This window comes from Caloenas nicobarica, chromosome 5 (genome assembly GCF_036013445.1).
Source record: "Caloenas nicobarica isolate bCalNic1 chromosome 5, bCalNic1.hap1, whole genome shotgun sequence".
Taxonomy (NCBI): Eukaryota; Metazoa; Chordata; class Aves; order Columbiformes; family Columbidae; genus Caloenas; species Caloenas nicobarica.
The window spans coordinates 66664318-66686262 of record NC_088249.1 but is presented as its reverse complement, the minus strand read 5'-3'; the positions used below and the strand labels follow the sequence as shown (position 1 = coordinate 66686262).

Genomic DNA, 21945 nt, shown 5'->3' with positions numbered 1-21945 from the left:
TGGTATTTTTTTTCCCACCCTGTCACACATCCCCCCCCAGCTGGTTCTGTTCTCACGTTTTTCCCGTCTCTGTACTTCTCCCAAAACACATGCCCGTCTCTCTCCTGCTTCAGCTCATGTCTTTTGCTGCCAATTCTCTTTGCCCATCCTGGTCCTCCAGTTTTCACTCTAGTCTGCACTAACAAATGACTGAAAAGAAGCAAATCCGGTACTTTCCTGCCTATTGTTTTATTATCTGCCCTGAAACAAACTCTGTGTTTCCAGCTCGCGGCCTCCCGCCGTTGCCAAGTGCTCACGTAGCCAATGACGTGGTTTAGACACTGGGTTAAATAAACCCTGGCAGGCTCCCAGCATGTGTTACAGATTTCTTTTTTTCTGTGTTTGTGTCTCAGCACAGTGCAAATGAATGACCTTTAATGACAGGGAATGCATACAAGATTTCGCCTCATTATTTTCAGAGAAACTAGTTAATTACAGTCCTCAGAAAGCTGGGCAAAGCTGTACTTGGTGTTTGGTGTTTGAACTATTTCGATGGCTAATTGTAACCTGCGAGGGATGCTGATGTGTGATGGATGGCTGCGTTTTGGCCAGGTTGGAGATAAAGCCAAGCAAGGTCATGCGAACTTTATATCCGCTTAAGTTTGCAGTTTTACTGAAACTTCTGAAATCTCTCCTGTAAACCTAATTTCACTTCGGTGCTGCTTAAAATTGTAACAGACTGCTCCAGGCTTTGAGGGCTTTTTCTCAGGGATCTGTTCGACCCACTCTGGTGAAATGATGGAGAACTTGTACATCAAAGCGTGTACCCCACAGTTTGAATTCCAAAATAGAGGGCTGGGACTTTTTGGAGGGAGGGGAAGAAACTATATGAACCAGAGAGGCTTTGCCTGAAAAAGTAACTGGCATCTTATTTTTTCACCAGGCAAACTTTTTGTGCATGTAAGTACAATGAATAAGAAAAATACACTGCAGGTTACAAAGGGCTGGTGACCTATTCTGTGCGGAACAGACCTTTTCTTATCTTGCAACAGCAAGGACAATGCATGACACTTGAAAATCGGTTCTGACTATAGCATTGCACAGTTTTTATTTCTGGGTTTGAGCAACTGAACATTTTTCATGAAAAGGGAATCTTTTGAGAGTCTGAAAGAAGCAAGTCACTGGGGAAGAGCTAATATCAAGATATCTCCTGTCCTTCCTTTCTTCCCTTTTGTATCTTCTGCCAAGATCTTGGGGGGAAAACATGCTCATTTGCCTAAGAGCTGGTCTTTCCTTCTGCAGATCTTGTAGCGTGGTTGCTCTCCTTGAACGTTTCAAGTTCGCCATCAGTAGTAGCTGCCGTCTCCTATTACACCAGGCTGTTGTGTTGGCAGTACTTGGGGTTTTTAGCAGAAAAACAGTCCTTCCAGTAGACTGGTCAGTGGCAAGCAGGAAAGCCAAGCTGCTAAACCCGGACTATTTACCTAGGCCAAGCTGTCAGTCTGCTGCAGTTTCTCTAGGTGTTAAAAAGCAAACAGTTTCCCAAGAAGAAAGGTAAGAGAGGGAAGAGGGGACAGCTCTAAGGAGGAAGAGGCATCTGTAGTTGAGGAAATACTTGCTCTGGAAATGAGAACTGGAGGGGTGAAAATACACAAACTGTCAGAAAAATAAGCTGGATATTTAAAAGGTGGCAGTGCTGATGTTACTGTGTGCTTGTGGTCGTCTTTGCTGGAGCAGAGACAGCAAGATACATTCGAGGAGTCAGAAAAAGAGATGCACATATTAAGGCAGTTTTACAATGTTAGCCACAATCCCGTTACTACCTGGCTGGAAGGACGTTATTCTTTATGCTATTAGAAAACAACTATAAAATTTGCTCAGTCTGTTTGAGCTTCAGACACCCTGGAGACAGTAGCTTTTCATCCTGACCATTCATAGTGATATTCAGGTGTTGCCATCTTAACGATGGGCAAGAACACCACAATAAGCCCTTTACAAACCTTAAGTTATTACTCTCTGGCTTAAATTGCAGTCCTGCCTATGGCTTCCACAGCTGTAAGCAAAGAATCATTCTCATCTTATTCTCCCAAGAGGGCAGGGGGTGGTGGAATACATTGATTTTGTGAAGTGGCTGGCCACAGTCCTGGGGTTCTCTCTGTGCATGAAGAACCTTGCTGGTTTTGTGGCATTCTACGAGCATTCAACAGTTTCCCAGAGAGGATCCAGTTTCAGAGCGGAGCAGAGTAACAAGGCGTGCAAAGTCATTGCCTAATAACCAGAGTATTGAGTGTGCTGAGCGAGCAACGAGGCAGCTGCTGGAACTGGAGGCTGCTTCTGAAACCACGGCCCTTTATCCTGAACTAAAGGGTGGGTAGGTCTCTTCGGTTGTATTACAACTGAATCTAAAGCCCTTGATTTATTTGGGATCAGGTTGCCTGTTACAGGAGCACCGGGAAGCTGTTCAACCGTATCTCCCGATAAGCCATTAATGGATTTCAGTAATTAGGTGTTAGGCAGAAAAATAAGAGTTTTAGACAACTTGTAAGAGAGTTCTCCAGAAGGTTTCATAGCACCAGCACTGCCTGGTTAATTCTGTTTCCAGCTGCCCCCTCGAAAGGCTGGGGGACCAAGTCAAATGGTTGGGCAGCTCCTCCTTTTGCAGGGAGAACCCCTTTTCTTCGCTGATTGTTCCCAAGAGAAGGATAAACAGTCCCATTGCCCCCGGCCTCTGACAAACAGAAAGAGGTTTGGTTTCTGCCAGGCGTGTGCAAATAGGCAGAAATGTCATTTTTCTGCAGCACGCGGCCCAACCGCTCTGCTGAAAAGACCGTTTGTGATTACACGGGAGCACTCGCGAGCAATTAGTAAGTTTTGCTTATGTGCCTTATTTTGGTCTTTTGTGGAATTTACTAACAGCCATAATGCTATGCCAGACCTGCTGCTCATTAAAAATAGACCCTCTCCTAAAGGAGACATTTTGCTCTTCAAGCCCAAAGATCTTCCACAGACCCTTGGAAAAAGGGGCTGCTCATAAAAATACAGCTATATTAACCCTCCTGAGAGGCGGTTACACATTAGTTGTCCAGGGTCAGTATCACAGCTTTTCCTAAAGTGATGCTATGATTAGAGAAAGAAAGGAGGGAGGGAAAGGAGGGAGCCACGTTATTTTTTTCCTTGATAACAAAATGAAACTCTGTGCTGAGCTCAAACATGGGAAAGATGCATAAACCGACTGGGGTGTCCTTGGGCTGTAAATACTCACTGAAGCCTAACAAGTCTGAGGTGTCTGGGAATCAGGGCCTTGAGGGGTTTAGGTAGAACTAGACTGAATCTTGTGAAGAGAAGGTCAAGGTGGGATATTAATGCCCCTTCTTTTAAACACTCCTCCTCTCCATCCTCTCCCAACCTTCTGTTCTGTGCGAGACTGGCATCGCTTCTCATCCTCAGAAGCACATTTTAAAATCTGTCTGGATTTAACAGGTTGCCCGAGCCCATATCAGTAGCAGTTCACAAGAGAGGAAGGTCCCCTCCGACTGTGCCCGTAGATATAGACCGAAATCTGTATAGACTGAAATCTGAGAGTAAAAGACACGCGTGTGATTTTCCCCCCCCGCGCACCCCCCCGTCCCTCCCGGTCACTCACACCTCCCCATTAAGATTCATGTTCACTTATGGAGGTAAGCATCCAGCCATAGATCTCCAGATTTCTTTAAGGACCTGTGGAAAGAAAATAAAAATAAGGGTGTTTTTCGGCTGTGAATCTTCCCTCTGTCATTTTTTTCCTACGCAGAAACACGTTACTGAATTTCAATACAAATCCTTAGGACACTGAATGTCTTTCCCCCGTATAGTAAATACAGCAAGAGCCCTTTAAGCCCCCAAAGTGACCGGTTTGAGACCCAGTGAGCAAGAACTTCACTTGTGTAGCCCCTCTGGCCATGAATAAAGAGCAGAGCAGAATTGCCTGGGCTCCCCACTCCCCCCCTGGGGATTCTCAAGCAGAATTTCCCCGTCTGCATCACTTCCACAAATATTCTGTATCAAATCCGAGCTGGTTTTGGGCCCAAAAGTCTCCTGACAAACACAATGTGATCTGGAGGCTGGAAATGTAGCTTTATATTGTTTACAGGAGATGATCCTTCTATTGAGAGGGCAAATAACTGCTGAGATGGTTCCTGAAAACTTATGATGGGCACCATACGGTGGGATGTTGGGCATCAACCCCTGGGTCTCAGTATTGTGTTTATTTTCCTGTGCTAACTAGATGAGAGGACTAAAGCAGGTTTTGAGCCAGTTTTCAGCCTTTCTGCACATTGGGGACAACCTGCTTTAATTTGCATTTGCTTAGAATGGTTTGAGAGTGGAGATCTCTTGACTGTACAATACTTTCTCATGTTCCCTGTCATGAATTATTCTCCTTGGAGTAATTGAGACAGAAACATTAACACAGAGGCTGTCTGACAAGGATTATTAGACCGGTCTTCAACTAAACCCATAGGGAATAACCTTTTTCTGCTGGCAGGGCTCAAATGGGAAACAGCGCATGCTGCAACCTGACTCGTTCTCTTGATTTATCTCAGTTTACAGACTGAATATGTGCTGCCAGCTCCCAAAAGCAAGAATCGTCAGCATTTAAAAAAGGTTATCTTAAACAGAGCATATTAAAAAAGGTGTTCTAAAAAAGGTATGATGTAAAAGGTCCCTATTAGATCAGGTTAGTACTCATCTAGATGCTCGCTAAGGACTTGGGTACTTTGATAGCGGCGCTCGGGTTGCAGAAGCTGCTCTGGGGGGGAATTATTTCTTCCCCCATGATGCAGCGAAGCAGTTTCCCGTCTGTTGTCACCTGGCATTAGTCTACTACATTAGTGGAGCTGTGTCATTTCTGCTGCGGGTCAGCATTTCTGTAGGTGTTCCTTGGGCTGCGACATGAAGATTATTAATGTGGTGACACCAGATTACAACGTATCGGCGTGGTATTCCTGAAGGGTCTATAGTATCCTGAATTCTCTGTGTGCTAGAAAATACAGGGCGTTCATGTAACACTGAATTGCAAGCCGCAGATGATACGAGGGCCTTACCCAACGATGTCTACGAATGCTTTTCCAAGAGGCTTCTCTTCGTATTGGACTCCATACTTGGCACACAATGACTTCACCAAAGGTTTCACCTTCCAGAAATTGTGCCGTGGCATCGTTGGAAACAGGCTGGAACAGAGGAAGAGAAAACAAACCTGAGAAAACTCCGGAGATTAACCCCAAGGGATGAGCATCTGTGTCTGCCTCCTCATGGGGGCTAATTATTGAAGCCACCTCCTCAAGATCTACAAGCAGACAAAAGCAAGAGAGGCACAGAGAGGTGCCTGTGATTTACAGCCCTTTGCTTCAAGGAGGCTTGTGAAAACTGAACGCATTGATTTCCCATCTCTGGAAGCTCAGGGAACACAGCAAATCAGGTAAAGAAGAATTTGGGATCACCTTGCCCTGTGCCGTTCCATGGAGGTTTCCCAAGCTGACTTCCAAACCACTCAGCTTTACCCTTTTACCTCTTCTACATTTTTTTGTTGTCACTGAAAACAAATGGTCCGTATGGCCCTGGTTTTAATATCTTTCCTGGAAGACGGTACCCACACCGTTATCCCGAGCTTCAGGGAGAGACCTCTGCAATAGCTACTCAAGTTAGTCATTAGCTGAGGATATGAGTCCGTAGCCATTGTAACTGGTAGATTTGTACCACTGACTCCTAATTAAACCCCAAATTAAAATTGTGGGAGTGAAAGCTGAAGTATTTGGTAGCAAGAGAGATGCCATGCCTGTAGCAGAAGCAAGACTATGACTCCCAGTAGTCTCGGACTCTTTCCTTGGCATGTTGCAGAGCTCCAAAAATCCTGCCCCCTCCCACACACGTGCCTTTAGAAACTTCCCCTGCCCTCAGGTCCAGTCTTGTGACAACTCGGTAACAGCCAAACGATGCTGGGTCCATACTCACTGGTGCTCGATCTGAAAGTTCAGGTGCCCGGTGAACCAGTCGTTGAAAAAGGACTGCTCGATATTGCACGTGGCTGCCAGCTGCGGAGAAAGGAAAGCAGCGGTGAAAATTAGTTGAAGTCTCACCCTAAAAATCAGAACGAAGCTCCTCTTGCTGCTGGCAGGGGCTGGTGCGTGTCTTGCTGCACTGCTGTGCAGAAAACCGCTGCACTGAGACGGCTTGTTGCAGCAAAAGGAACTTTAATCCTCCTTCAGGGCTTAAGGGGACAATATAAGGAGGCAGTTTGGACATTTGGTGACAAGTCACATATCAGTCCAAGTACAGACTAAATCTCAGCCTCTCCTGTTGAAGATCAGATGGTTAACAACGGTACCAAGGTGGAAAATGGGGGAGGAAAAATGTATGGACACAGCAAACCTGCTTTCCCCATCCCATCTGGTTATTGCCTGGTTTGCCTGAAGTGCAAGATCTGAAGATTCTGGAAATATTTCTTAGCTAGTCTTGCTATCGATGATTGTAAAATCAGGTAGTCTTGCTTAAAATCCTCTTACACTGTGATTTCTGCATAGTAACCATAGGAGACACACTCTCCTCAGCCCCTCAAGATGCATCATAAAACCACATCGGTATCAAAGAGATTTACCTCTTTATCACACACATTTTTTTCTGTCTCTCCCTCCCACCCAATATATCTCTTATAATCCCCCTCCCCAAATCTCTCATTCTCACAACCTCTCTCTGGCTACAAATTCCAGTTGCATAAAGTGCTTAAGCAAAAGCTTAAGGTGAACATTTGAACCCTCCCATGACTTCAGTGACTCTATTCACATGTTAAATTTAAAACAAGTGCTCAGGTGCTTTCCTGAATAGTGCTTTTAGCACAAAGAAGTGTTTTTAGCACTTTAAAAAAAGGGCTTTAGTGCTTTTAGCAAAAGGGAGAGAAGTTGACTGCCAGACTTTGAAAGCTCACCTTCAAGGACCCATTACAACTGCAGATACTAATTATACTAATTAACGCATGAGATGAGTTCTTCTCTCAGCTCAGTTATACCAAATTCATATGGCCTGTGTCGAAGTTGCTCTCATTATCCTCTAGGTCTGAATAGGGCTTGGACCACTGTAAATAAAAGGTGGATTTGTCTGACCAGGCATTAAAAAGATGTAGAAAGGAGCTTTTTTTTAATTTCAGTCCTTGTTGCTGAAATATAAACTTTAGAAATATATTAAGCTCTCTTTTCAGCTTTGATTTTCATTGGGGTTCTTCTATTTGCTTGTAAGCATAAGCCAAAATAGACCACACGGGAAAGCCGAATCATGCAGCTTGAAGCTGATACTGCCTCAAATCTGAAGGAATCTTTTGGTTATAAAATTAATCAACAGAGTTTGGACTTCCATTTCTTAACTCAGCATTGCTGGCTCTGGGGAGAATATCTTTATGGGAAAGGTCATGGACAGAGACCATATACCTGGGGATAGTGGTAACCCACCCACTCTTGGAGTAAATTTGTAATTTGTTTCGGGCTGAGTCAGAGGTTTTCTTTCCCTTCCAGGTTACCTGAGAGCTCAGCCAGTCTCTGTGCTTCTCAGAATCGATTTCCATTGGGATGTGATTCATCTGGGTGACCCACACAAACCAGTGACTCTCCAGAAACCTTCAAAAACAAACAGGTAAAAAGCACAATAATTGATATAGCAGACTGGGATACGAGCTAAATAGACTCCGATTTTCCAGGAGCAACAGGAGATGCAACCTGTGAGGAAAGTATTTTTCCAAGGTATGGAATTAAATATCCCTCTTTCTCAGTACGTTTACTATAAGTCTCAACTCTGCGCTGGGCTGGGTATTGCTTTAGAGTGGCTTATTTATTGCTTATGGTATATAACTGCATTTTTTAGCACCTGTACAATAGCCTACAGAAATTCACTTTCTTCTCTTTATTTACTCCAAGTAGTTTCTCTGTGCTGAGACTTAGATGTGTGTTGACAAGGCAGGTGTGCAGAAGCATCCTCCTTCTAGTCTTTAGGCTTGTTTTCTGAAGGAACAGATGGTCTGAATTTGCAATTTTGCCTTATTTCACTTTTAGCTTAATATATGGACGTGTTGGAAATAACAGGTTGGTCGTTGGGGTTCTGAGCAACCTGATCTAGTTGGAGATGTCCCTGCGCATTGCATGTGGTTTGGACTAGATGGCCTTTGAAGGTCCCTTCCAACCCAAACTGTTCTATGGTTCTAAAAGTTTTTCAACGTGATTTCAGACTGAAAAGGTTGGCTAGGCACTTAGACAAATATATGTCTTTAGAATCTCTTGTTTTCCTTAGGTCCAAAGTGTTTTGAAGCTATGCAAACTGAAACAATGAACAGTGACATTAGATTTTGTGGAGGCAAAAGTTCTAATACTGTGAAGGTTTTTGTACGCCTGATGCCTTTTCTTTTTATGCAAAAAAGGTCCAACACTGACCAAAGTGGGGAAAAAAAAGCATAAATCTGTTGGGATCTGTTGGCAGCGTGTGAGAACGGGGAGTGAGGGAAGAACGGAGGATCCTGGCTGAGCCATCACCAGGGCCAGGGGTGATGCTGAGCACCAGAACCAGCTCTGCAGAGCGGAGGTGGAACTGGGAGGTGATCAGAGGAAAGTGAAGCAGTGGGAATAGCCAAGGTGACGCACAATGAGGTCAATGACTGCAGAGAACCCCAAAAATGGAAGGCCAAGCTGAGGCTTGGTTCCTCTGGCTCTGCAGGGAGGGGACAGCAGTGGGGATGCCCTTTTCTCCTACCTGACGAAAGTGAGGAGAGACAGGGATCCCAGAACGCCATAGAATGGGATGTATGTGATGAAGTAACGCATGTAGTAGCTGATGGCCCAGGCGAGGTCCTAGGGGAAGAGAGGAGACATCAGGCATCACTTTGGCTGTCTCATAGAACATGTCCTTGGTGGTCGTGTTAGGGATGCTGGATAACTGGTAGAGCAAAGTGTGACCCCTGCCCACCCTCCTTACTCAAGTGTGAATTCTTACGAGCCAGCCGGACCCCGTAAAGATCGAGGGAACGTTTCACTCACCGCCCAGAACCTGCGCCTGATCATGGTGGAGATAATTTGGATTTGGAAATACACAGGGATGAGCAGAGGCGGGAAGACTGCAAAGCAAAGGGAAACATTTTGGCCGTCAGAGGGCTGGAAAGACGAGCCAGTGACTTGGGACTGGTTCTAGGGAAAGAATCTACGGAACCGATTTTGGGGCTTGCACAGGGGATGGTGGTCCTGACGAAGGGAAGGATGAGTTGAGACCTCCTGAAAAGGTCAAGTGGCATTCAGGGAAAAAGGAAAAGCGCAGGGCAGATACTCACTGAGGAAGAAGTACTCGTGCTGGTGGTTGTAGGGCAGGTACTTCAGCTTCTTCTTGCCGTACTGCGGGACACAGAGAAAGCTCAGGCTTGGATTATGATACTCACACGTAAGAGAAGATTCCCTGCAATATTTCTTATTTATTGACTGTGGAGTTTTAACTAAATTCCCTCCCCAGTAAAGGTACAAAGTGCTTTGGTGTGGTTAAATATCTTGACTTTGTAATTGTGCTACGTGTAAATTCTGTTTTAAAGCCTTCTTGCTTGATATTCAGATAATTTCCATTTACTTGAGAGCTGCTCTGCACCGATTCCTGTGTTACTATGGCCCACCTACAGACAGCAGATGCAGAGAAGTTTCTCCAAACACAGGTTTGGACCTTGAGTTGCTGCATTTTTGCAGGTGCCCATTTCTTTTCAGTGAAAAGAAGGAACCAAGAACACCTGGTCTCTTAACCTCATCCCCTTAGTGAAATATCTAGAGCTACAAACAAGTGTCTTTTCTGAGCTCTGGGAATGCTCACAGGGAGGTAATGCATGGAGAACCTGGATTGCTGTGAACCTGCATTTTTTGCTTCTAGCAGAGCAACTTCCCAATAAAGTTATCTCTTGTAGCACCAGTAAATCAGCCACATCATTCCCTCTGGTCTGAGCTCTGAAAGCCTGTGTGCTTAGCATCACCTGGAAAAGGATTGTATACCGGTGTGGATGAGGATTTGGATAAACTGGTGCTGGCCTAACATTTCAGATATTTTGGAGGAAGGAGATCCAGTTTTCCTTGTTGTCAGAAATATCTACATTCTTAGTTTTCCCTTCAAGTCGTAGAACCACTGTCTGCTTTTAAACTCAGCTATCAGGCAGAAGATTTTCCACAATTAAGAGCATGATATTGATTTATATCTTCTAGATAATGGCTTTTTTATACTCCAGGAGGTTTTCACTTTAGTCAAATATAAGAGCCCTTTTGCCGCTTGAAACTTCTGTGTGTGCAAATGTTGTCCATACATGTGCATATACCAGCACGTATGTACCCTACATGTGTCTGGAGTTACTTTTTAGTGGTACAAAAGCTGGCTGAGAAACCATTAACTTTTTAATATTGTATTCCCCTATATTGTCCTTACTGCAGATTATATATATATATATTTTTTTTTTTTTTTTAAACGAGAACTCCTTGTTCCTTTGTAAAAAAAGACCAAGGATGGTGCATGGTTTATGTCCTTTGTGTAGGTTGTTATACAATAGACAGTAAATATTTTGGCTCTAGCAGGACAGATTGAACTAAAATACCTTAACATAGCCTGTTATTTCACGTGCAGCATCACAATATATAGATAATGTAAAAAGGTGTTGCTTATGCGAGCAATATCCCCTCAACTGCATGGCAAAGGCTGCAGTGGAGAGGACCTTGTCCAAGTTACCTGGAGCACAGCTGGATTAAGATTGAAATATATTTTTCTGGGGAAACAGAAAGTCAGTTTTGAAATGTTTGTGATGAATTACTGAGGAACGCCATATGTTCTCCTCTTATTGATATTTCAAGCCAGTAGGATGAAGTTGTCTAAAACAGCTTTCTGCTTTCTTTCCAGTCCCATCTTCATCGCTTTTCCCAAGCCACCCCAAAATTCTTTTTGCTGTGGTCAACACAGCAAATGGATAGGGAAACAGACAACAAATCTTGCTCTGCAGCCCAAGATTTGGGAGGGTGTGATGGCCAAACTCCTGTCAGACAACACAGACAGATGAAATCCCTGGATGAAACATTTCCTTTTTCAGCATTCCTGGAAGCCTTGGCTGTGTAATTCACGTCTACCAATACGGCCAACTCTTGTTTTCTCGCAAGCATTCTCTGAAGCCCTTTAGGACAACAGTTTTCCACACTTTCCCCACTGTCCCTTACCTCAACAGGCTGCGTATCTCCGAGGACAAATACATGCAGCATGTTCACATCTGGGTCCTTCTTGAATATGTTGGGCTTGGCGTGGTGTTGGAAGTGACGATGGTTCCACCAGTTGGCAGAGGCACCCTGGGCAGATACAGGAATAAGGAGTTAACCCATGGAAAAGTACAGTTCTGACGGTAGGATTACCCATTCATTTATATAAACTAAACCAGCGGAACTCTGATTATGGCCAAGCTGCTATTTGCTTTTGAAATAGCGATGAGCAGTAAGTGTGTGAGCTGTCGGTTGCTATGAGACTGCTGGTTTCAGAGGGCTGGTTTGCCCTCACTGAGGATCATCCATATGGAAAGATCAGGGAATAAATATATTTTGAGTGAGTTGCATGTCACCATGTCTTCCCACATGTGGTGTTGTTGTTAGTAGCTGAATCATAAAATCATTTAGGTTGGAAAAGACCCTTAAGATCGTCGAGTCTAACGCCACCAGGTTCGTCCCCAAACCCTCTTGCTGCTTTATTGATTATTATACCAATTTGCCTCTACTGCCTGTGCCCATGAGGAGCCAGGCAAGATGAAATGGGTTTGGGAGAATGGACAAAGTTATGTCCCAACCTCTATAAGTTCCTACAGCAGGTGGATGCTGAGATGCCTGGACTGCACTGGACCTTGCCCAGGATAGAAGTTCTGAAGGCATCTCGAATGGATGGGATGTAGCAGGACGGGACATTTGAAAAAATAATATACCTCAGTGTGAAGGAGGTGGAGGGCATGGCAAAAATGTGATGTTAAAATCGGGTTTTATGCAATTTAACAAGCTTTGTCCTCAGCTGCTATAGATTGGCGTGGTTCCACTGAAGCTTGTGGAACTGCTGTGTTCTCTACCAGCTACGGCTGTGCCCTCTTCTCTCTTCAGCACAACGGCTCCATGTGCAACGGCCACTAACTTCTCCTCTGTGCGCCTGCTCGCTGCGGAAATGCTGCAGTTTGCTACCTTGACATAGACCAAGTGACTGCGGCTGTTGCCACAGTGCCCTGGGTCCATCACACCCTTTACCTTCAGGTGTCCTATGACAAACTTGTGGACGATGTGGTTCCAAGAAGACTTCTTGAAGACAGAGAGGTGTCCAAAATCGTGTTGCAGCCACCCTGCCTGGGCCTGGGATGAAGGGAAATAAAGTAGTTAGGACGGTGTTTGAAATCAGAGCTAAGCACGAAAGGAAACGCAGATAGAAGGCAAATTGTGAGTGTGAGCAAGAGAGGGAATGAATTGAAGTGAGAAGGTGAAGATCTCTGTTTTCCTTCTGAGAGGGGGACACAGAATCATAGAATCATTTAGGTTGGAAAAGACCCTCAAGATCGAGTTCAACCACAAACCTAACACTACCAGATCCACCAAGATGTGCAAGGAAAGGTCAAAGACATGAGGAAAACACGTGAGTCACAATCAGCGGTGGGCAGGGGTGGCCAGAAAGCACCACAGTAGCAGGTATGTCGTGAATATTTTTCACTGACATTAATGTTTTGCACTGGTAATTAATGTAATATGAAAAGTTTAGCACACACTGGCCTTCTCCTGAGTGATTTGTGTAGCCAGTACGCTCCATGCCTACCACTTCTCACCTGGGAAGTTGTAAGGATGCAGGCGAGGATGAGAGTTGTGATCCAGCCGGTACCGAAGTACGAAAGCATTAGCCAAGCCAAAACTTCCATCACAATAATATGGCCCAGGTAAAGAGAGAAGAACAAAGGACTTGCTCTGAACAAGTTCATGTCCTCCGCTGTCTTCCTCAGGGTTCGGAAATCCTCCACCAGCTGGGACTGCAAAATAGATGCACAAGACACAGCGTGCAGCTCGTGAGTCTGAATGTGTCTGAGGAAGGAAGGTTAAGTTCCATACTAGTTCTTGCATTAGTTGACCACTCCAGAAATTCCTCTGTGTTTTCATAGCACTCTCCTATGAATAAACATCCTGAGCCCACGTCCTGACCTTTCGCAGCTTGGGCTAGGAGAGTAATTCAAGCTCGCTGCTGTGAATCAGCGGCACAACCTGGCTCCGTTGAGAGTTACACCAGCTGATGGCTCTCCTCTGAATGAGCTTTACAGGTATCAAAAAGGCAGCTGGAGAAAGAGACAATTCAGTCCTATTACTTATGCATCATTCTGGAGCTCAGATGATGAGCACCCAATACCAGAGCTCCCATCGTCTATTTAAATACGTGGGTCGGCTACTGTGCGATCATTCACGAGGAGCATTCCTGGGTTAATGCGGGTCGGAGTCGTCTCCTCTATTGTCAGTGATGCAGATATATCATAATCATGGCCAGGCACAAACAACGGGACGGGATTGAGTTTCGTGGCAAGAGCTCATCATGCCGTGCACAGCGCCTGAATAATGGATGAGCGGAGTGTCTGGGAGGGATGCAGAGCTGCCCTGAGGATGCTGAGCTGGTGGAAAAGGAACTTGGGTTGCTGCTCCTTAAATACAGCCACCAAAACAAGACGTCTGGTTCACCTCGCCCATAGGTACCTACTGCTCGTGGCACAAATGTGACTGCTCTCCAGAGCTTGGCTGGTACTGGACTTGGCAGGATAAGCCAGTTTGAGTCTCAAAGAGGAATTTTCCCTGGGAGTTAATCTGTCAAAGGAAGCTGCAGAGCAGTGAAAGAGATTCAGGTCTTGCTGAGGTGGTGAGGAACTTGTTCAGAAGTCTTTTCAGACTTCTTTGCCTACTCGTCTCCTTCCCCCCACAACAGGCAAGCGATGATGCGTTTTAGAGGTTGGACAAGTGGAGGAATAGCAGGAGGGACACCACTCACAAGAGCTGGTGCACGTTTCCCAGCCCACGCGTCTCAGTTGACATTTCCGACCAGGATGGGACCCGTCCAGCCTGGGCACCTGGAATGGGCTGCTGAAGATGGGATGCGATGACCATGACAGAGCTGTTGGTGGCTCTGGGGGAAAGCAAAGGCTTGTACAGCCAGCCTGAATGTGTCACCCCCCTCCCACATGCATTTTCATCTATACTGGGATGTGCACATTGCTAGACAGAGATGGTCACTCACTGAGCACTTTTCTCCCTCTCTGGAGAAGTGAAGAGACCTTTATAATCTGCCTGCCTGTGGCCTGGAGGTCACCCCGGGAGGGAAAAAAAATGATGGGATATACCCATCATAAGCCCCAGCTCAGAAACAAATACTCACATTTTTATCTCGGTCATGGCTGGGTTCCCCTGGAGCAAGCTCTCCAATAAGTAATGGCTTGAGAAACTTCTGCACCAACGTGGGGTTGATGTGGAAGGCCTGGAACGCATCCTGGAGTGGAAATACGAGTAACGGTGTGAGATTCAGAAATAAACGGTTGCTTCCCGCTCCTTGGGTCGTTCCCATCCACCTCCAGCGCTGTCCTCCTGTGTTATTTGTCCCCCCATGTTGAGGGTGCCAGCCTGACTTCCATCTCTGTGGTCACTGGTCAGTACTAGAGAACCATGGGGTTTGGTTTTTTTTTTTTAATCTAGTAGGAAGCGAATGGTGAGATCAGGGATGCTATCTAGACATATGGTGAAAGGCACCTCAAGAAATTTTTTTTTCTAAGCAACTAAATACCTCAATCCTGTTAATTCACTTAGAAGGTAGGCAGAGAGGAGTTTGTGCAAATCCCCAGGAGGATATAAATACCCTTCGGAAGTCCTCTGGCTGGAGGCAACTCAGGAGAGGGGGTGACTGAACCTGGACATGACTGCAGATATGAGAAATAGATATTTTGGCCAGACCTGTCGATCCCAGCACTAACACAGCTGAGCAAAAAGTGGTGACTCCGCATTTTGGAGACTGTGTTTCTCCCTTTTTTTTTTTCTTCTGTAACTGAATGCTATCTTGACCCTTCTTGATTCTACAGCCAGGCAATTCTGTCTCCATGCAAGTTCAAGAAACACGTCTTAGAAAGGACACAAACCAAAGACTTGGTTGTGTACTAGAACTTTAAGCAATTGCTTTGAAGTGCTAGTTATCAAACTCTGTAGTGGCTAAAAAAGCAGTTATACCAAAAAGCAACTTTATTCATTACTCTGAAATATGCTACTGTGTTTAACAGCCTTCAAGACCTCATAGTTATCAATACCTGTGATAAGACTAATTGTCGTTTCTATTGTGTTGTGTTATATGGCTGCTTGTCCTTGTAAGAGGCCCATTAATCTTTTGTGAGACTGTTTGTGTATTTTTTGTTCAGTACATGCCGTGAGCATTGGCTACATTTTCTGTATCCTCTCAAACGTGATAATAGACATAAATAGCTTGTTAAGTTTCAGCAATGGAATCTATCGCATACATTTCTGGGGCTGGGAAAGCGGGAAACCCATCTGGAATCATAATTTTCTTACATATTTTCAAGCCGCCTTCCAATAAGGAAGGACAAAGCCTTGTTTGTAGAATATTTTTTGATCCTGGCATTCATGGGTTTGTCTGGCTCTTCTTTTGCCTGGAATCCTTCCCTTTTGCACGTGTTTTTCTCTACCCATGTCCTACAGATGCCTGGTGGGACCACATATTTCATGCTGAGATGTTGCACACCCCTCCTTTTGCATGGCACGGCTTGAATTTTAGCCCCAAAATAGAGGTAGGGACAGAAAGTGGACAAAGGTCAGAAACTTTTACTCTGTCCTTGCCCTTTTCTTACTGCACAGAGCTGGAGTTAACTCTAGAAAATCACCTAGGAGAGCTGTAAAGATATAATAACATGAAGTGCTAAGACTGGTAGAGAAAGAATAGTCAAAAATAGAAGTCATGAGTACCATACTTCGGCCTTTTCACCTTTGTCCCATTGCCTGACAATGGTAAGGACCAATTAAAACCTCATTTCTGGCTCCAGATGGAAAACACAGGCTGGGAAGTGCTCACTGACCCTCCTGGGAGTTGACCTGCATCAAAAGTCTAGCGCTGGTATTCAAAAATACCAGCCAACAACCTTGGCCCCAAAGTCCACCACAATCAACAGGAACTTTCACCTGATTCCAAGACTTTGGATTGAGCTTCAAAAGAATACTCTGACCATAGAGGTTTTGCTGTGGGAGGCAAAGGAGAGTGAAAGCTGATCTGAGCCATTTAACTTAAAGAAACGACATATGAGATGTTAAGAGATGCAGCATTGGCGGAGGGGCTGGGGGGAGAGAAGAGTTACAAGCGCAAGAGAGAAACAAAACTCTGTGGGATGATTTGAAGATTATAAAAGCCATAAAATGTCAGAGGCTACAGGGGAAGTAACGAGGGCGGGGGAGAAAGGTAATTTCTTCATTCCTTAATTTGAGGAATTTAATTTGCTTTACTATAATTTCTGCATACTTCACCCTCTCTCATGTTATCTTCCCAGCCCGTCTACGGTTAAAAGATACAGTTCTTTCCCTTGTACAGACAGGGAACGATGCGCTAAAGAGCTGATTTGCCCAAGGCTACAGTGGAGGGCTGTAGCAGAACTGGTAGCAGACCAGTAGCCTTGAAACTTTTTTAGCAGTGCTCTAGTTTTCGTAGCATTTTCTGCTCTTGGACCCATAAATGTGTCCCTGAAATGTTAGGTCTGGTTTCTAGTTTCCTTCCCTGGCACAACTTGCAGGTGATACGAAAGAAGAGGGGAGAGCAGGACGAGTGGGGAGGCGAAGAGCTGACTGTACCTGCTGCAAGGTTTTGCAATTTGGGGGTGAAAAAAGGGGAAGAAGGAGAAAGAAGAAGGTGATCACATAAGAAGCATTAAATATCAACTCAAAATAATTTAAACTAATAGGGGAAACGAGTCTTTAGAGGTCTGACCAGGTACTACCTGATCTCCGTGCTGGAGATCTCGCTGATTTGTGTTGTATTAATTGGGGGGTGACTCACAACAGCAGCTTCTGCCTGGTCACCTAAAAGGTATTTTTGTCTACCTGGGGCTTCCCTACCAGAAGCCTCTCTGTTTTCTAAACACGCTTGTAAATGCTCTGTAATGACTTTTCCATGAGTTGTCCTCTGCCTCTGAACTTATTAGCCTCACTTCTTTCCAGATGGGACGAAAAGTAAAGGTAGGAACAGATCAGAAATGCAAACACATGTCAAAACACAGTTGTTACTTAAAAACCCCACACCACCTGTCTTCCACTTCACTGCTCTCGCAAGCCCGCGCCATGAAGGAAATACTGGCAGCAGTAAAGTTTTACCTTCGTTTGAGAAATAATACATATATATGTCATTGTCATATGTAGAGAATGTTTTTTTCAGGAAAAATGCCAAGCAGGAGAGAGAATAACATCTCCTGGATACTCTTACCATCATCAGACAGAAAGCTATAGTAATGGAAGGATTATTTTTTATTAGCTATATCTTACGCATCTCCTTTACTAATAGGTCCTGAATGTAAGACACTGCCTGAATTTTGGAATTGTCCTCAGTTCTGTACTAGAGATAAAAACCAAAAGATGGTCCCTGGGATGTACTGTGTGATAGTTACACCTGACCTCCGAGCTTTGTCATCTACTGGTCAAATAAGCTGAAGTGTCCTATGAGAATTGGGCAAGTGGGAATTATTCCAGCTGCTTTCGGTGGAAAAAGCTTCGTATTACTGAGGCATGAGCAGCACCTGGTCATTGAAGTGCTTAGTGCCATTAGACCAAGGATGTTCTTTCACATCCTTGAACGTCTCTGCAACATTTTCTGAAGGCAACAGTGCATGACGTGATACCAGAACAGGTTGTCCCAGACTAGGATGTTGTCTCAGTACGTTAAAGTATGGCCTAAAATTAATAAACGCTCAGTATTGCTAGAACCTGTGGGGAAAATTCATGCATCAGCGAGCCTGGGCGCTCCTAACCTGATGAGCTGAGCATGCTCAACATAACAGCTGTCACGGAAGCTTCTCCATTAGATGTCTTGTGAGCATCCTGAGCTGAATTAGCTCACACATCACCAAGCAGGTATCTTTAGGGGGGCCTGGCAGAGCTGTGGAGCGCTGTGGTAGATGGACACACGTGGTCCTCTGGAGGACTGGTCCAGGATAAATGGACAAGATGCTGAGGTTCCTTCGGTGCACGTTTTCTGGGCTGGAGCTCCTGACTACATGTGCTGCTAAGGACAATCTGAGAAAAACAGAAGCCGTGTACAAACTAGGAATGTAAACATGTTAAACTGAATTTTTATCATTGCCTTTTCCTCCTCCTAAGCTCCCCCAGTTGTGATATCTCGCAACACAGAACAAAACGTGTTATTTAAACCTCGACAGTGTCAAGCCCGAGGCTTTTCTCACCCTGAATGAAAGAGAGATTTTTTTTGGCAGTAAACTGTTATTCACCACAGGGGAAGCTGGAAACCAGATGCCAATTCTGTTGGAGTGCTCAGAGCGGTGATGAGCAATTTCAGAGCATTCATGGAGATAAGTCCATAAGAGGATAGTGGGATGCAATGGACTTGGGGAGGTGGGAAGAGGACAAGCAGTAGAATCCCAAACCCATGTTTCACTCTCCCCTGTAAAGATTCGAGACAAATGCAAGAGCAGATGCTTTTTGGTTTCTAGTGGAAATATTGGAGTTAAATTCTTGGGGATAGGAGTCAAACTCCTCTGGTTTCAGCAGGCCTGTGTTTAAGCAGCTAAAAGTAAAACCTGGCTCATCTTTTTGACAGAGAAAGCTATTCATTCAGAGGATTTATTGGAAGGGGGCAGGAACACCAAAACGCGACTCAGTGCTTCAAGGAAAGGAATGGAAAATAGCCATGGACCACAAACAAATGGAGACGGATGGAAAAGGAAAGGTTAGTAATTCTTGCCAAAGAATTGTGCCACACACAGAGCGTGCTCCTCGCTAAGGTGTTAAAAGCTGTGGGAGACGAACAGTTAAAGTTACAGCTTGGTCTCTCCTGCCTCTTCCCATGCACATATTGGGAAAAGCTCTGAAGCAGTTTAAATTTTATTAACTATGGGCTAATGCCCCGGGGAGAGAACGTGCTCTCTGGATGCACTTCCGAAGAGGGTGGCTTGGAGGGAAACTGCAGATAACAATCTCCGAGGCAATTTGTTCCTTTTTCAAGGTTTGTTTTTGTTTTGCTTATTTTATTTATTTTTTTATTTTTTTAAAGTTGCTGAAACATGAGCGGTAGCTGAACCCAGCTCTGAAGTGCAGGAGCAGCTGTAGCAGCAGCAAATGGGTTTCTTTTTTTCATTTTCTGTAGCAACCTGTAACTAAATTCTCTAGAGAATTCTCTCCTGGGGGGAAAGGGAAAAAAAGAAAAAAGGCTAAAAAGCTCCTTGTTTTAAAGCCTCAAGCTCACTCTCCTCACAGAAGCAACTTTGAACCACAGAGCGGCCTCTCGTTAACCCTTTCTTGTGCTTGGCTGCTGGGACTCCGCATGTCACCAGCTACACACCGAAGAAGGGAAGACTTGGGGACACTTTGCTCATGGATTCACAGCTCAAGGCACAGCACAAACAAGAGACAAAGACAAAAAACAGCGGGATTTAAGCCGAGCAATCTCTACCAACCCATCTTCCAGATGCCGCGAATTGCCACGGCTCAATGGAACTGATCGCCGAGGAGTTGCATCAAATTTGGAGCAACCCTTTCTTTTTTTTTTTTTTTTTCCTCCTAAAAAGCAAGGGATGAGCTGGGCATACAGCAGGTGTTAGAGAGATGGGGAGAGGCTGCCCAAAAGCTGGCTCGCTTCTCAGGAGCCAGCAGGACCCGTCAGAGGTTGGTGATGGGAGCTGGCTGACAGCCGTGGGTGTGTGTCTGTGTGTCTGTCCTTACCGTGGCATCTTCGCCGGCGCAGTGGCTGATCACTCGCTGACCCCCCGGGTGTCTATTTGCCCACTTGGTGACATTATACACCTTGCGCTCTATCACCAGCCACTTGTCCGTCCTCAGGTTGTGCTTCTGAATCTCCTCCCAGGTGTAGAAGCGGATCTGCGCCTCCGGCTCCCCCGACTCCCCTCCTTTCTCACCCCCTTTCCCCATGGGGCCAACTCGCTGCTTTGCCTTCTTGCCCAAAGGAGGGGAAGGGGGGGACCTGTCGCTGCGCTTCTTCGGGATGTGCCGGAGGGGAAGAGCTTTATTATTTCCGCGATTTAACTCAGCTGATCCCTTTGCGTGCGCTCATGTCCTCCCTTCTCTTTGTCTCCCGCTGCCTGGCCCTTGCGATCGCTCCGTCGCTTGCTCGGAAGTGCCCCCTAGGCTGGTTTTCTCCCGCACTGATGCATTTTCTCCACGCACATAACCCTGTTTTGTGAGAAGCTCGGCCCCTCCTCCCTCTCCCCCCCCAGCATCCTCCCTCTCCCCCCCCAGCATCCTCCCTCTCCCCCCTCCAGCATCCTCCCCCCGCTCAGCATCCTCCTCCATTCAGTCCCGCCGAGGTTTCCGCCGGGATCAGCAGAGCTCCTGCACCAATCCCGCCGCTCCCCCCGCCGGCCCCGCCGCTGCCATTGGGCCGCCGCGATCTTGCGAAGCGCAAAGCCGGGGCCGCCGCTCCCCCCGCCGCGGGGCCCGGCTCGGGCGGGCATCCCCCCGGCTGCCCCGCCGGCTCCGTGCCTTCGCCTCGGGGTTTTGGCTCCTGCTTTCAAAAGCTGCTCCCCTCCCCCCTCTTTTTTTTTTTTTTTTTCCTTCCCCCTTTATTATTTTTTCCTCTTTTTTTTTTCGTTCTGCCCCTTTCCCCCCCTTTCCCCTCTTTCCCCCCCTTCTACCCTCCTTTCCCTCCCTTCCCCCCCCGTTTCTCCCCCCCCTTTCTCCCCCCCTTTCTCCCCTCTTTCCCCCCTCTTTCCCCCCCCTTTCTCCCCCCCGTTTTCCCCCCCTTTTTCTCCCTTCCCCCCGTTTTCTCCCTTCCCCCCGTTTTCTCCCTTTTCCCCCCTTTCTCCCCCCCCCTTTCTCCCCCCCCCTTTCTCCCCCCCCTTTCTCCCCCCCCTTTCTCCCCCCCTCTTTCTCTCCCCTCTTTCTCCCCCCCCTCTTTCTCACCCCCCCTCTTTCTCACCCCCCCTCTTTCTCACCCCCCCTCTTTCTCACCCTCCCTCTTTCTCACCCCCCTTTTTCCTTTTTTCCTTTTTTTTGGCCTTTTTTCTTTTTGCCTTTTTTCCCCCCATGTTTCCTTTTTTAATTTTGCCCCCTTTTTCCTCCATCTTTTTCTTTTCCTTCCCCCCCCCCCTTTTCCCCCCCTTTCACCCTTTTTTCTTTTTCTTTCACTTCTTAGTGGTGGGCTTAGAAAGGAGATTTTGACACTCTGCCTGAAATTAGCTCTATTTTGCTCTATCTGGCCCCGCTGTATTCCCCCGTCAGCCTGAGCAGTTTCCTTTGTCTGCCAGCGGGCTCAGCCACAGACCTGCTCAGGGCAACGCTTTTCTTGCTTTATTCGCAGGTGGGCCGGTGCCACCTTTCCTTTGCCATGGGGCACTTCATAATAAAATAATCCCCATCATTAGGTTATGCAAATGGTTGCGGTGCAAGCGCTCAAACAATAGCAGAGCATTTTCACCGCTGTCTTTCTGTGTCTGAGGGTATCTGTCACCCACAGCTTTCCTGGGGACCGGTATCTGGGTATCTTTTCTTGTGGCCGTTTTGCATGAAAAAGTGGAAGGTTTATTAACCCTTTCTGCAGTGGCACTGGCTGAGCCTGAGCAAATTTAATAGACGAGCAGTTCAGACGTTTCAGGGTACAGACTGCACCCCTTAAAATGCAGAATTCTGTTGTGTGATCATATTTTAGGATTGGAGCAACACTGGCTGCCAGTAGCTCAGCCCT

At 46.0% G+C, this 21945-nt stretch overlaps 1 protein-coding gene across 1 annotated transcript; it reads right to left on the bottom strand.

Moving 5' to 3' along the window:
• Positions 1–1057: 1057 nt before the first annotated feature.
• LOC135989867 (acyl-CoA 6-desaturase-like) lies at positions 1058–20411 on the bottom strand. The gene is made up of 12 exons (XM_065636946.1): positions 19968–20411; positions 14413–14523; positions 12833–13030; positions 12267–12368; positions 11211–11336; positions 9314–9374; positions 9027–9103; positions 8743–8840; positions 7523–7619; positions 5968–6047; positions 5061–5186; positions 1058–3696 (listed from the first exon to the last, which is right to left on the bottom strand). The coding sequence occupies exons 1-12, from the start codon at positions 20172–20174 to the stop codon at positions 3645–3647; spliced, it is 1335 nt and encodes a 444-aa protein (XP_065493018.1). The 5' UTR covers positions 20175–20411; the 3' UTR covers positions 1058–3644.
• Positions 20412–21945: the final 1534 nt, after the last annotated feature.

Coding starts and splice junctions, on each gene's coding strand:
- LOC135989867 (XM_065636946.1), bottom strand. CDS start 20,174: ATGGGGAAAGGGGGTGAGAAAGGAGGGGAGTCGGGGGAGCCGGAGGCG. Junction 11,337..12,266: donor TTGTCATAGGACACCTGAAG/GTAAAGGGTGTG, acceptor GTATCTGCCCAG/GGTGCCTCTGCCAACTGGTG. Junction 3,697..5,060: donor GCATTCGTAGACATCGTTGG/GTAAGGCCCTCG, acceptor TTCTTTCCACAG/GTCCTTAAAGAAATCTGGAG.